This window comes from Conger conger, chromosome 2 (assembly GCF_963514075.1).
Source record: "Conger conger chromosome 2, fConCon1.1, whole genome shotgun sequence".
Taxonomy (NCBI): domain Eukaryota; kingdom Metazoa; phylum Chordata; class Actinopteri; order Anguilliformes; family Congridae; genus Conger; species Conger conger.
Genome location: NC_083761.1, coordinates 1,184,201 through 1,199,200, shown reverse-complemented (window position 1 = coordinate 1,199,200; position 15,000 = coordinate 1,184,201). Strand labels below are relative to the sequence as shown.

Sequence of the window (15,000 nt, the reverse complement as noted above, 5' to 3'; positions counted from 1 at the left end):
TTGTGTGTGTGTGTGTGTGTGTGTGTGTGTGTGTGTGTGTGTGTCGCCACTGGAGGCTCATTATGGCATAGGGAGTAAACTGTGATGCACATACACACACACACAGCGTCAGCGTGCGTGTGTTTCAGACCTCACAGTAGAGGTGATTTCAGTCACACCCCAGATGTCACGGTGAGGTGAGGAACACACACCTGCTTCAGCAGAACACTGGAGCTGTGTGCTGAAACACTCCCCCAATCTGCTGCTCACCTGCGACCACTCCGCCCGCCTCTGCTCTGGGACCAACGCGCACACACACACTCACGTGTACACAAACGCGCTGCCAGAACATGCCTGTTTTACTCTCTTCTTCTGACGTGTGTTAAACCACGTTTCCAGCAAACAGTTATTGTTGAACAATTTTTTATTAATATTCTGTTTGGTTTTCCAGCAATACCTTTTAAATACAAATTGAGGCCAGAGAGCGGATTAGTAATATCGCAGCGATTAAAGTTAAAACAGCCAAATGGTTGTCAGCCTTTGTCCTCTCTGTGTCTTCCCTGTCGGCAGCAGAAACTCTGTTACTGTATCTAAACTGTTAGCTGAGGTTAGCTTACGTTTGTTGTGAACAGAGAAAATGATATGTTCTCTTCCGCTTCCTGTTGCAGTCTCTGAAGTACTCATTCCAGACCAAAGACCGGTTGTGCTTTGTGATGGAGTACGTCAACGGGGGAGAGGTGAGGAACATTGACGGCTTGTTAAAGACCTGAAATTACAACTGTAGTAAGAAGTAAAACCAGCATAAACGGGGGTATAAGCCAACTACCCCTCAGTAACAACACTCCCACAGTCTGATTGTGTAATAGTGTGACCATGAGCTGGTGCAAACAATCCCTCCCCTAGTACTGAGATCCCTGACAGGTGTGTTGGGGGTGGTGTTGGGGGCAGGGGGGGTGTTGGGGGGGGTGTGGTGTTGGGGGCGGGGGGGTGGTGTTGGGGGGTGTGTTGGGGGTGGGGTGGTGGTGTTGGGGGGTGTATTGGGGGCGGGGGGGTGTTGGGGTGTGTGTGTTGGGGTCGTGTTGGGGGGTGTGTTGGGGCGGTTTTGGGGTGTGTTGGGGCAGGGGGTGTTGGGGGGGTGTTGGGGCGAGGGGGTGGTGTTGGGGTGGTGTTGGAGGGTGTGTTGGGGCGGGGGGGTGTGTTGGGGGCGGGGGGGTGTTGGGGGGTGTTATGTGGTGGTGTTGGGGTGTGTTGGGGCGGGGGGGGTGTTGGGGTGGTGCTGGGGGGTGTGTTGGGGGCGGGAGGGTGTTGGGGTGTGTTGGGGGCGGGGGGGTGTTGGGGGGTGTTATGTGGTGGTGTTGGGGTGTGTTGGGGTGTGTTGGGCGGGGGGGGGGTTGATTGGCAGGCGGGTTTAACGGGCCGCTTGTGGGCCTTGGTGGAAAGCTGAGAGATGATTGGGCAGCTGCCGCGGAGGTTCACCGTGTGTCCTCGGAGACCCGCCATCTATCAGGCAATATGCCCCCCCCGTCCCCCCCCCACGCGCCAAATGGGTAATTATTGCCCCCCTCCTGCTGTTTATCCCGCAGCTGTTTTTTCATTTGTCGAGAGAGCGGGTTTTCTCAGAGGACCGGACGCGGTTCTACGGTGCAGAGATCGTCTCGGCGCTGGACTACCTGCACTCCGCCAAGATCGTGTACCGAGACCTGAAGGTACAAAACACAAACACACACTACTACCTGAAGGTACACAAACACAAACACACACACACACTACTACCTGAACGTACACAAACACAAACACACACTACTACCTGAAGGTACACAAACACAAACACACACTACTACCTGAAGGTACACAAACACAAACACACACTACTACCTGAAGGTACACAAACACAAACACACACTACTACCTGAACGTACACAAACACAAACACACACTACTACCTGAAGGTACACAAACACAAACACACACTACTACCTGAACGTACACAAACACACACACTACTACCTGAAGGTACACAAACACAAACACAAACACACACTACTACCTGAAGGTACACAAACACAAACTACTACCTGAAGGTACAAAAACACAAACACACACTACTACTCTGAAAAGTGATCACATCTTGTCCCTGTAGTGTGTGTCCTGTTTGAGTGAGTAAGTCAGTTTATTTGTGTGTGTGTGTGTGTGTGTGTCCGTGCGTGTTTGTGTGTGTGTGTGTGAGGATGTTAGTGTCTGTGTGTCTCTGTGTGTGTTCATGGGATGCCTATAGTGTTAAAGGACTATTTCATTGTAAAATGGTGTTGTGTTATATTTGTTATATGAGTGTCTCTACGGCGTGTTAGTGTGGCCCTACCTGCACTCACACTCACACTGCCCTCATTATCAGCCTGGAGCATTTATAGAGATTATGGCCATAGACACGCATTTAAATGAGTTCATGACGAGTCTCTGAGTTTGAGGGCAGATCTGGGATCAGTTTAAACGGGTAAGGTCTGGATATGGACCAATGAGACCTGACCTAGCGCTCACGGCCCGATGCACAGACGCCTGGTTGTTCAGTGTGGGTGAAGCTGGTTGATTGGGGCTGTGTTCAGATTTGGGTGATGTGTGCTTGCAGTTACACTGGGTGAGATTGGGTTGAAGCCTTTTGGCTGATGTGTGGTTGAAGCTAATGGTGTGATGATCGGTTGCTGAATGGTTGAAGCTGATGGTCTTTGGTTAAAGGAGAGGATTGTCTCCTGCTTAGTCTAATCAATTGTACGTCGCTCTGGATAAGAGCGTCTGCCAAATGCAATTAATGTAATGTAATGGTTGAAGCTGATGGTGTTTGGTTGAAGCTGATGGAGTTTGGTTGAAGTTGATGGTGTTTGGTTGAAGTTTATGGTGTTTGGTTGAAGCTGATGGTGTTTGGTTGAAGTTGATGGTGTTTGGTTGAAGTTGATGGTGTTTGGTTGATGTTGATGGTGTTTGGTTGAAGTTTATGGTGTTTGGTTGAAGCTGATGGTGTTTGGTTGAAGTTTATGGTGTTTGGTTGAAGTTGATGGTGTTTGGTTGAAGTTGATGGTGTTTGGTTGAAGTTGATGGTGTTTGGTTGATGTTGATGGTGTTTGGTTGAAGTTTATGGTGTTTGGTTGATGTTGATGGTGTTTGGTTGAAGTTGATGGTGTTTGGTTGATGTTGATGGTGTTTGGTTGATGTTGATGGTGTTTGGTTGACATCAATGCAGTTGATTGGTGTTGATGGGGTCTGGAGGTTTGGTTGAAGCCGTGTGGGTGAAGGTGTGGTCTGAGCACAGGTGTGGTGAAGGTGTGGTCTGAGCACAGGTGTGGTGAAGGTGTGGTCTGAGCACAGGTGTGTGGGTGAAGGTGTGGTTTGAGCACAGGTGTGGTGATTTCTCTCCTCCAGCTGGAGAATCTGATGCTGGATAAGGACGGGCACATCAAGATCACAGACTTCGGCCTGTGCAAAGAGGGCATCACTGACGCGGCCACCATGAAGACCTTCTGCGGCACGCCGGAGTACCTGGCCCCCGAGGTAAAGAGCTGAGCCCTGTGTTAGTGTGTGAGTGTGTGAGTGTGTGTGTGCGTGTGTGAGTGTGAGTGTGTGTGTATGAGTGTGTGCGTGTGTGAGTGAGTGTGTGCGTGTGAGTGTGTGTATGAGTGTGTGTATGCATGTGTGCGTGTGTGTGTGCGTGTGTGTGCATGTGTGTGCGTGTACTGTACAGGCTAAGAGCACTGTATGTGTGTGTGTGTGCGCGTGTGTTTCTGCGTGTGTGTGTGTGTGTGTGTGTGTGAGTGTGTGTTTCTGCGTGTTTGTGTGTGTGTGTGTGTGACTGCACAGAAAAGTGGAGTCTAAACAGAGACAGATGGTGACAGATGGGGGGCGGGTGGGAGGCGTGTGGGGGGGCGAGGCGGTGTGGGGGGGGGTTGTACTGGAGTAAAAATAACCATGAACACACCGCCAAGAGAGAGACACACAGGAGTGGGGCTTTACACAGAGCGGAGGAAGAGGGGTGGGTTCCTCTCTTTGTTCCTCTGGGTGGTGGTGTGAGAGTGTGTGTGTGTGCGTGTGAGAGTGTGTGTGTGAGAGTGTGCGTGTGTGAGAGTGTGTGTGTGAGAGTGTGTGTGTGAGAGTGTGTGACTGTGTGTATGTCTGTGTGAGTGTGAGTGTGTGTGTGTGTGTGTGTGTGTGTGAGGTGTGTGTGTGCGTGTGAGTGTGTGAGACAGAGTGTGTGTGAGAGTGTGTGTGAGAGTGTGTGTGTGAGAGTGTGTGTGAGAGAGTGTGCGTGTGAGAGTGTGCGTGTGAGAGTGTGCGTGTGTGAGTGTGTGAGTGTGTGTGTGTGTGTGTGTGTGTGTGACAGTGTGTGTGTGTGTGAGAGTGTGTGTGTGTGCGTGTGTGTGTGCGTGTGAGTGTGCGTGTGAGTGTGCGTGTGAGTGTGCGTGTGAGAGTGCGTGAGTGTGCGTGTGTGACTGTGTGTATGTCTGTGTGAGTGTGAGTGTGAGTGTGTGTGTGCGTGTGAGGTGTGTGTGTGTGTGTGTGTGTGTGTGAGGTGTGTGTGAGGTGTGTGTGTGACTGTGTGAGTGTGAGTGTGAGTGTGAGTGTGTACTGCAGTGAGACGTTTAATCCAACCGCTATGCCCTGCTATTTGGCAGCCTTTACTTATGCTAGCGGGTTTAACTCCAGTCCTGGAGGGCCGCAGCGTCTGCAGGTTTAACTCCAGTCCTGGAGGGCCGCAGTGTCTGCAGGTTTAACTCCAGTCCTGGAGGGCCGCAGTGTCTGCAGGTTTAACTCCAGTCCTGGAGGGCCGCAGCGTCTGCAGGTTTAACTCCAGTCCTGGAGGGCCGCAGTGTCTGCAGGTTTAACTCCAGTCCTGGAGGGCCGCAGCGTCTGCAGGTTTAACTCCAGTCCTGGAGGGCCGCAGTGTCTGCAGGTTTACCTCCAGTCCTGGAGGGCCGCAGCGTATGCAGGTTTACCTCCAGTCCTGGTTTAACTCCAGGGGCAGTCTGTAGCCTAGTGGCTAAGGTACATACCTGGGACCCAGAAGGTTGGTGGTTCAAGCCCCGGTGTAGCCACAGTAAGATCCGCACAGCTGCTGGGCCCTTGAGCAAGACCCTTAACCCCACACTGCTCCAGTGGGGATTGGCCCCTGCTTAGTCTAATCAACTATAAGTTGCTTTAGATAAAAGCATCAACTAAATATTAATTAAAAATAATGAACCACTTCCTGCAGAACACTGTTTAACTTCCTGTCACCACTGGCAACCATTACAAAAAAACTTTCTGGAGATTTAGTTTGTACTTTGTAATGTTGGATTCATTTCGAGGGATCAACAGTTCATTTTGCATTAATTATGAAAAAAATTACTTCCATCCAATAATACAGTTTTTGGACCTGATGTTTTACTCTCGTTAAAAAAATGTAGGATAATTTTTTAAAACTTGAATCTTAATGGCTTTTTTTTTTTTAAACATGGAAATGTGTTTCGGAAAACTGCACTGACCTGGACCTCATCTCTAGCGCAAGTAAAAATACTCTCAGATGGTTTCCGCCGAGGCACATAAAGACTAATAATAAAATAATGTTTAATAATAAAATAATGTTTGTCCGCCTGCTTGCCCGCGCCAGCGTGTCTCCGGTGCCAGCTGTGAGCGATACTGCCTCTCGCTCCGTCTCTCGCCGAACCGCGTCCTGGAAGCCTTCCCACGCCGTCCCTCTGCCCACCCCGCGCTCTCAGAACAAGAGTGCCTGTTCTTCCACCTTCCTCTGCATCTCTTGGCTGGAAATGTCTGCGTGTTGGACAAGTGAACAGCTCTGATGTAATAACCTGCGCGGGCCCCCCCCCCTCCCCCTCCCGACGACTCCATCCTCTAGTGGAACCACGAAAGCAGGAGGTGCAGCTCTGTGTTCCTGTAGATTAGAGAACAGGAATAATTACTTACATTTTTTGGAGCATATGCTCAACTGGCAAGAATTCATCGATGGATGTCTGAAGATACATGTGTTAATTAAGATCTTTGTGGTGAAAAGATGGCTGTTGCATCCAAAATGGAGGCCACTGTGTTGTTGCCATGTTATATGAGTGCTATTACCGCATTGTAAGCATATTATTTGCGTGTTATTAACGCAATGTTAGCATGTTATTTGTGCATTATTACCGCATTGCTAACGGCTTCAGGTTGTGGCTCATTAGCTGGAGGTGGCATTGGGCTGTACCAAGAGTATGCAGTAGGGCAGAGAGTATGCAGTAGGGCCGAGAGTATGCAGTAGGGCCGAGAGTATGCAGGAGGGCAGAGAGTATGCAGTAGGGCCGAGAGTATGCAGTAGGGCCGAGAGTATGCAGGAGGGCCCAGAGTATGCAGTAGGGCCGAGAGTATGCAGGAGGGCCCAGAGTATGCAGGAGGGCCGAGAGTATGCAGGAGGGCCCAGAGTATGCAGGAGGGCCCAGAGTATGCAGGAGGGCCCAGAGTATGCAGGAGGGCAGAGAGTATGCAGTAGGGCCGAGAGTATGCAGGAGGGCCGAGAGTATGCAGTAGGGCCCAGAGTATGCAGTAGGGCCCAGAGTATGCAGTAGGGCCGAGAGTATGCAGTAGGTCCCAGAGTATGCAGGAGGGCCGAGAGTATGCAGGAGGGCCGAGAGTATGCAGGAGGGCCGAGAGTATGCAGGAGGGCCCAGAGTATGCAGGTTTTCACTCTAACCAATCCCTACACCGGCTGATTTCACTCATTAGTTCCCTCCTGTCTGGTTGAAGGTGTGTTGAGTGAAATCAGCTGGATTCACCTGCCTGCTCTCGGCCCTCCTTGGCCCACGGTTGGGCACCCCTGGGCTTTACTGTCTTAGTATCTCCCAGCTGGGAGCAGCACATTGGAGGAGGTTGAGGCGAGTTTCCCCCTAATCACTGTACATTACATTAATGTCATTTGGCAGACGCTCTTATCCAGAGCGACATACAGTTGATTAGACTAAGCAGGAGACAATCCTCCCCTGGAGCAATGCAGGGTTAAGGGCCTTGCTCAAGGGCCCAACGGCTGTGCAGATCTTATTGTGGCTACACCGGGATTAGAACCACCGACCTTGCGTGTCCCGGTCCTTTACCTTAACCACTACGCTACAGGTGCCCTGTAAGTGCTTTGAGTGTGAGTGGAGCGCTGTATGACTGTAATGGCGGCGTTGCTGACCCCCAGGTGCTGGAGGATAATGACTACGGGCGGGCGGTGGACTGGTGGGGGCTGGGCGTGGTCATGTACGAGATGATGTGCGGACGGCTGCCCTTCTACAACCAGGACCACGAGAAGCTGTTTGAGCTCATCCTCATGGAGGACATCAAGTTCCCCCGAACGCTCTCCTCCGACGCCAAGTCCCTGCTCTCCGGCCTGCTCATCAAGGACCCCAACAAGAGGTACCCCTTTTACCCCTGCAATGACCCCCAACTCCCCTTTTACCCCCGCAATAACCTCCAACTCCCCTTACTGCCCCTCCACTTACGCCCAACTCCCCTTACTGCCCCTCCACTTACTCACACCCACCCCTTACTGCCCCTCCACTTACCCCCAACTCCCCTTACCGCCCCCACAAATAACCCCCAACTCCCCTTTTACCCCCACAATAACCCCCACCACCCCTTACTGCCCCCGCAAATAACCCCCAACTCCCCTTACTGCCCCTCCACTCACCCACACCCATCCCTTACCACCCCAACCCACCCCTTACTGCCCCCCCTACAAGTCTCCATAGAGGAACCCATTTCAGCTCTTTCAGCTCTTTCTGTTCTTTCAGCTCTATAGAACCCTCTATTGTAGGTGTGAAGTACCTACAATAGCACTGAAGCACTCTCCATGTATTCGTTTTGTCTGTCGTTGGTCTGTGTAGAATATTCTACTTTTCGGGATGTGTTTCTGATGGTGTTGAGGAGTGCGTATGTAATGTGGCTGTGGCTGTGCTGTTGCTGATGTATTGTGGCTGTGCTGTTGCTGATGTATTGTGGCTGTGCTGTTGCTGATGTATTGTGGCTGTGCTGTTGCTGATGTATTGTGGCTGTGCTGTGTTTCTGATGTAATGTGGCTGTGCTGTTGCTGATGTATTGTGGCTGTGGCTGTGCTCCTGCAGGCTCGGCGGCGGTCCAGACGATGCGAAGGAGATCATGCGGCACAGCTTCTTCACCGGCTTAGACTGGCAGGACGTTTACGACAAAAAGGTATGACTGGAGCTCATATCTCATCTCAGACACAAAGACCTCAAAATTCACTTTCCCCGCAATTTAGCCAATTCTTAATAGCCCTACGGACACGTCTTAAAGTATAAATTCCCAAAAGAGTATAAACGTGTAATACTATGTTGAGCCGTTTCTCCGGCTCAAAGCCGCGCAGCCCACGTTATTTCCGGAACCTTCTCTGTCTTCCCTCCCAGCTGATACCTCCCTTCAAGCCTCAGGTGTCGTCGGAAACGGATACCAGATATTTTGACGAAGAATTCACGGCGCAAACGATCACAATAACTCCTCCCGAAAAATGTGAGTCGCGACTCCCTCATACATCTGTTGTTGATTTCATAATATTTATCTAATTCGCTCAACTTCCCTGTTTGTGTATTTCAAGAGTATGTGACGTGTTTTTAATAGTGCACTTTATTTATAATGGAGCACTCTATAGCAGGTCTCTTCTGCCCGTGGTCTGTAGTCTGGAGTTTCTGTGATGTTTTAACAGATGCTGAGATAAATGTAACTTTTTAAAATTAAAATTAGTTACATCTATTATATACGCAGTAACTATAACAGCCGAAGTAGCTAAAGTGCAGGTTTGAGAGCTGCTGTGTCATGGTACGTTCCATGTCCCCCCCTGCAGTTGATGAAGATGGTATGGACTGTATGGACAACGAGAGGCGGCCGCACTTCCCGCAGTTCTCCTACTCGGCCAGCGGGCGGGAATAAGGCCCTCCGCCGGCCCCATTTCATCGCCACTCAAGGCTATCACTGGAAATATGTTTACTCCCTTTTCCTTTATTTATATATACTATCGACACGGACAACCGCGAAAGTCCCTTTTTTTTGTTCGTTTTCATTTTTTGTTTGTTTGTTTTTGTTTTTTTAAAGGGAGTACTTGGGATTTTTCTTGCAAGACTCGATCCTCGCAGTCTCCAAATAAACACGTCTCCTACGTTTTCGACATCGCCGCCGACGACGGACTGCGAACGGAGTGCTGTTTACTTCGTGTTTCGGTTTCGGTTTGTATCCGTTTGGTCGCCGTTCTTTTGATCTTCTCTCGCCATTTGAACAAACCGTTCACTTTCTGGAACAAATACGATACGCTGCCTTATGCATGTGTTGAGTTTTCGTTTCGCTTCCGCGACGGGTTTCCGTGTGGCTCGCGGATCCTGGGGACTTTAACTCACATCGCCGTTGTGTTGCCCCCTTGTGGCAGAAAATATTACTGCGTCCTCCTGTCACGCTTCATCCCTGTGGACTCGGGTTATTTTTCGCGTCGTTAGCTGCGGAGGTATTGTATTTAAGAAGTTAAACGTTTTATTTTGCAGAAATGAAAAACTGCCGTAACCTCAGTTCAGTTCACTCAGGCTACAGGTTAACGGGCACGTCTGTGCTCAGCTCAGTTACCGGTCTCGCTCCGCTCACCTCGACAGCGGAGCTGCTACACAACTATTGCCAAACGCACTTCTCTCTGGTTTCACTCTACAGTTGTTTCTTATACGGGATTTAGAAAAAAAAAACAAAACGGCAAGTGTTTCAAACGTGTTTGTGACGTTTTATGTTTTAACCTGTGCATTAGCCGCTCGCTAACGAACTTGCGTAACTGAGTAACGGCAGGATGTATGCATAGTTAGGATGGAAGCGCATTCTGGGCTATCCGTTTGCCTGTTAAGTTAGTGAGCATAGCGAAAATGCCACGTAGTACGCCTCCCAGAGTTCGCAACAAAGTGGGTTTAAAGATCCGTTGAAGCTGATCCGCACGAACCCGAATGAGACGATGTTTAAGAGAGAAAACAGGAATCGCAGGTACTTATATTTCCGAATCGGTCGTTGATGGCACTGGCTTTGAAAAGGACGTTACACAGCCCGTACCCGGCTCAAAGCGGACGCTTCCCTTCCCTTGATGTATATATGGAACGTTTTTTTTTTTTTTTTTGACGGACAACATATCATTGCTAGACATGAAATATCGTCTTATTGTATTAATAGCTGGCTAACAAAACAAAGCAAAGACAAACAACGAAAAACACAAAAAAAAACGAAGGAGAAGCTTCTAGAACGTGAGGACTTTGTCAGAGGTGTGGCGTCGTTTCTGCTGTGCTCCCCGCCCCCCTCCCGGAGAAAGAGGACGAGGTCAGGTGGATTCTGGGACCCGTCCTCTAAGTGCAATCACAGGGGCTGTGCGGACACGCGGACACAGGCGGGAGACAGACAAACAGAGGCAACACTGGTAATATTTTTTTTTCTTTTTCTTTAAAAAAAAAAAAAAAAAAGGTTTTGGATCTTTGTCTTTTTTTGTGGGGGGGGGGGAGGGGTGGTTGGCTCTACATATTTTCTGTTCTTTTTATTATTGTTATTATAATAATTATTGTTAATATGATTTGCACCAGGGCATAAAAAGGTAATTTATTTGTTGTTGATGTTGTTGTTAGGACGTGTTGCTCAGTCCTTTGTGTAACGCAGCTGAATGTAGCGGGCTCCACGCTAAGGCATTTTCACCTTTTTTTATTCTCCTTCTTTTCCATTTTCCTTTTTGTTTAACGTTTTGTTTTGTTTTTGATTTCCTACCAAAATGTCAGGGTGAGGACCCTGTGGGGGGGCGGGGGGCGGGGGTGGTTACCATGGTAGTATTTATTCTGAACATTCCATGCAGGGGCTTCTCAGACTAATGTATTGATTTCTGTACAAATGATTTGTTTGCCTGCTTGTGTCTCTGAAGGGCTGAACAACCTGTAAAACCCTTTACTACGAGCAGCGGAACGTGTCTGTTGTCTTTGGGCTTGTGGGGGTGGTTGTGTCGCGGCGAGTATGTCCCTGGAGCACTTCCCCTCTCTCTCCACTGACACGCCAAAACAAGGTCAAAGGTCAAAGGTCCGGCCATCTCTGCAAGCTGGGTTTGAACTGCTGTCGCTGCAGGAAGAGGGTTTTGGAACCAAAATTAAGAATTAAGACTAAAACTGCAGATAGGCTACCCTTCTGTCTTGAGCCTTCAGGGTCAAAGGGCCAGAAGAAAGGGCAGCCATTTTGAGGGTGCGGAGAGACTCACAACTTCTGTTGTCGGTAGCGAAGGTTGCAGATTGGCTAATACTTGTCATGTGATCCACACACAGCTGTCAGCATTATTACGGGCCTGTGTGTCTTTGCTGTGTGACCACTTCCACTGTTCCAAAGGAAACCACGTTATCGGGAGAGAGTTCACGAGCGTAACACACACCTGCCTACCTGTGCATGTGTTTCATCAGCACACCTGCGTGGTTATTTCGCCTGTCAGCCTGAGTGCATTGGTCTGGCTGACCGGATCGTCACACCTGCGTGTGTTTGAACGTGGGCCTGTGTGCTTCTGTGACAACACCACTCCGCAGCCAATCATTCATCCTGTTAAATTAATTTAGTATTAAGTGGTTCTTACATTAGTGTTACATGGTGAGCGCTTCGTACATCAGCTTCACGTCACACAGCGTAGGAGACGGAGTGACTGTCCTCACGCCTTCTCTTGTGTTTCTTATTCAGGATGTGCGTTCCTGCGTTTCTGCTTCCCTGAGGGAGATTAAGGAAGTGCTTTTATTTCACTTCCTGTGGCGTGTCCCTCGCTGCTGGGCTCAGAGTGTCAGAGTGTCTTCGGGCGCTTTGACCTCATTTCCACAGAGTCTGTCCCTCTGCACTGCACACGGGTCTCTGGGGTTTAGTCTCACAGCGCGGAGTCCCCTCACGCTGCCTCTGTGTGTGACACTGCGTGTCGGCTGTCGAACAACTACGTCAAATATCTAAGAACATTACGCATATTGGAAAAGTATACGCACTGCCCTTTTGATGCATTCAGAATGTCTCATTGCATCTCGTTATGACAGTTATGACCGTTATGACCGTTATGACAGTTATGACCGTTATGACAGTTATGACACCCCTAGTTTGTGTTCCTCATGGCAGGACATCGTCAGGCACATTCCACCTTTAGTTCTGTAAATAAAACAGTTGTACAGTCCGGCTTTATTTATTTCATTTGAAATGGTGACATTTTTAAATTGTACTTTTTGGACGATGTGAGAAGGACTTGGGAGACCACAGGAGAAGTCTTGAGCGTGTCGTGGTTTTAGAGACGCACTGATGTGGGGGTGGAGTGGCTGCAGTCGTCTGATTTGTGTGCCATAAGACTGGAGCAGCAGGTTAAAGCAATAAGCTCACAGTATTCTCCCCATCAAAACACTCAGCACATCTCCTCTAAAGCAAGAACAGGACGCAGTCTCACAGAGGTGTTTTTACCTCGTCACAAACACACGAAAAGGTTCGGTTTTGACTCATTAGATGCAGGTCTCACAGATTGTTCTTAGAGTAAGACAGTATGTACCCAGGTTTAGTCTTTAATGAGGTCCAGAGGAACAGAATTGCTCAGGTGAAGTGTATCTAGATGGCTCAGCCCCAGAGGATTATGGGTAGCCCCAGAGGATTATGGGCAGATTGTTGCGTTAGTGTGTCACACATGTATCTGACTGGTGGTGATACTTTTGTTTATGAAACCCCACATGTAAAAAATGTGTCATCGAGATCTGGTGACACGGTCGGGGGGTTATGAGGCCGCGTGTCTGGTGTCAGTAACGTGGCGAGCTAAGGAATGTGATAATAATTTGTGATGGATAAAACGCTGGTTTAATGTGCTGAAGAGAGAAGGAGTGTGTTAATTGCAGGTGCGGGGTAAAACTGGTATTGTGTGTTGTTGCAGGTGTCCATGGCGATTGGTGTAGGTGAGCTGGTTTCTGAGATCTTGGGTATTGGCTGGATAAGGGATCAGATCTGGTGTGTGGTTAGTTCTGTTGACGGTGTGTGGTTAGTTCTGTTGGTGGTGTGTGGTTAGTTCTGTTGAGGATGTGTTGTCAGGCTGGGCTGGATGACAGGCTGTGGAGGTGTGGACAGAATGGCAGCGGGCAACGTCATGGCGACGAAGCCTCCACTGAGGGAATCCGTTTAGTTTAGTTTTTTCTTCTCGTAATGTCTCCCAGAATGCACCTTTTTGAGGGGCGGGACTTGGACGGAGGGCAACAAGGAGGTTTAACTCTTCTAGTAGAACCTTTGGAACGGTCATGTGATTGTTGTTTTTTAATTGTACTGCGTTAAAGCACCTTCTTTGATTTGCTTTCTTTGTGTGTTCGATTTAGGTACATTTCTAAGGGCGTTTTTATGCCGTTTCGTTCTGTGGATCCATGCTTGTAGTGGCGCTGCCAGACTGCCACTCTCCGGGTCAGTAAAACATCTTGTTCTCAGACTTCTTCGTAGTCATATTGGGTCACGCAAAATCCTTTTGGTAATTTCTTTTAAGTAAGCATTACCACATTAAATGCTTGTACCTATGTTCATTTGGGTCAAGAAACCACTTATTAATTGAGTCTTGTTTGACTTACAGCCATTCCATCAGTATAAATCCAGTATGTGTTTGTGTGATAGAGAAGGGTGTGTGAAATGGAGGGTTTGTGAAGGACGAACTCTAATTCCATAGTTTTGAAGTAGTAACAGCGATGATCGTATTTCAGCAATTTCATTGCAATTGCTTTTATAAAGAAAGTATATTTCAGACCTAAAGAAAAAACTCAAACATGTCCCTGTATATGTTTGTGCAAAAACATTTTTTTGTTTTACTTGAAAGCACAGGTTTACCCCATGAAGTCCATGCTAAGCATTTTTTACTGTATTTTATTATGTATTTATTTTTTTGTAATATTGTATTGTGTGAAGTCCAGTGGGACAAGAAAAGGCATGTGTAGGGTTGGGGGGGGGGGGGGGACTCCCCAATGGGAGATCGCCAATAGAAATGGTGGGTTGGTGGGTTGGGACTGGAGGGTTGAGTTGCATTCAAAACTTCTGCAGCATTTCTTATCATTATTATTATTATTATTATTATTTCATAAAGGTGAATATGGAAACCCACATTTTATATGTTCATGCCGGCCTTCAGAGTGATGCCTGACCTTTATGAGCTGGTTTCCCCCCTGGCATGTGGGGAATGGATCAGTCCAATATGGACTGTGGTTGAGAGGGGAGGACTGGACCGTTCCAAGGGGGATTGATTCGGGGGAGGAGAGGTGGACTCATGACTCAATGTGACAATGTGGGGGTTCTGTCCTAAATAACTGCAGGGTCTCTCTCTCTCTCTTTCTCTCTCTGATTACACCTCAACACATATACACACTTTGCTGCTACTGTTTGTACAGTCTACAACAGATTTCTTGTTCTCTTGCTCCTGGTAGTGTTTTATGAAAGAGCATGAATTGTATAGTATTTATTTAGAGAGAAAAAAAAGACTAAAAGTCTTTGGGGGAAAAGCGAAAATAACCCACCTGTAATTAATTTTACATCCATGTAGCTTTAGAGTTTGTGACATTTCTCCTTGCCCTTGCTAGCTCTGCTAACGGGTCCGTGAGACCCGATCACGTGGGAGAGGATTTTAAGCGGAAGGGAATAAATCAGTGAAAAAAAAAAAAAAGAACACACTTGTATTAGTCATATTTAAAGAATTAAAAAACGATGTTTTATTTCCTTGCATATAGGACCCACGAGGATGTGAAAATGATCTGCGAGAAACTGTTTTTGTACCCTGTACATCCTTGGTATTTTTACAGGTTAATGTATAATAGCAATGTGCACATTATTTTACTCTTAACGGGCGCTGAATAAAGCACTATGTCAATCTGTCGTGTGTGCCACCCACCTCTCATTTACTCTCTAATAACGACAATCAGATTTTTACTTTCTAATAACGACAATCACATTTTTACTCTCTAATAACGACAATCAGAATTTTACTTTCTAATAACGACAATCACATTT

General features: G+C 48.0%; 2 protein-coding genes across 3 annotated transcripts in view; both read left to right on the top strand.

Moving 5' to 3' along the window:
* Positions 1–10,488, top strand: part of LOC133118518 (RAC-gamma serine/threonine-protein kinase) — a 66,240-nt gene extending 55,752 nt beyond the window's left edge. The window contains exons 8-14 of the mRNA XM_061228595.1: positions 648–716; positions 1,563–1,685; positions 3,391–3,519; positions 7,169–7,383; positions 8,091–8,178; positions 8,391–8,493; positions 8,825–10,488. Of these exons, the coding sequence (XP_061084579.1) occupies positions 648–716; positions 1,563–1,685; positions 3,391–3,519; positions 7,169–7,383; positions 8,091–8,178; positions 8,391–8,493; positions 8,825–8,910 (813 nt within the window). The 3' untranslated portion in view covers positions 8,911–10,488. The remainder of the gene's footprint in view (positions 1–647; positions 717–1,562; positions 1,686–3,390; positions 3,520–7,168; positions 7,384–8,090; positions 8,179–8,390; positions 8,494–8,824) is intronic.
* Positions 1–15,000, top strand: part of LOC133121737 (adenylosuccinate synthetase isozyme 2) — a 296,275-nt gene that overhangs the window by 132,035 nt on the left and 149,240 nt on the right. The gene's annotated exons all lie outside the window — the stretch shown is intronic.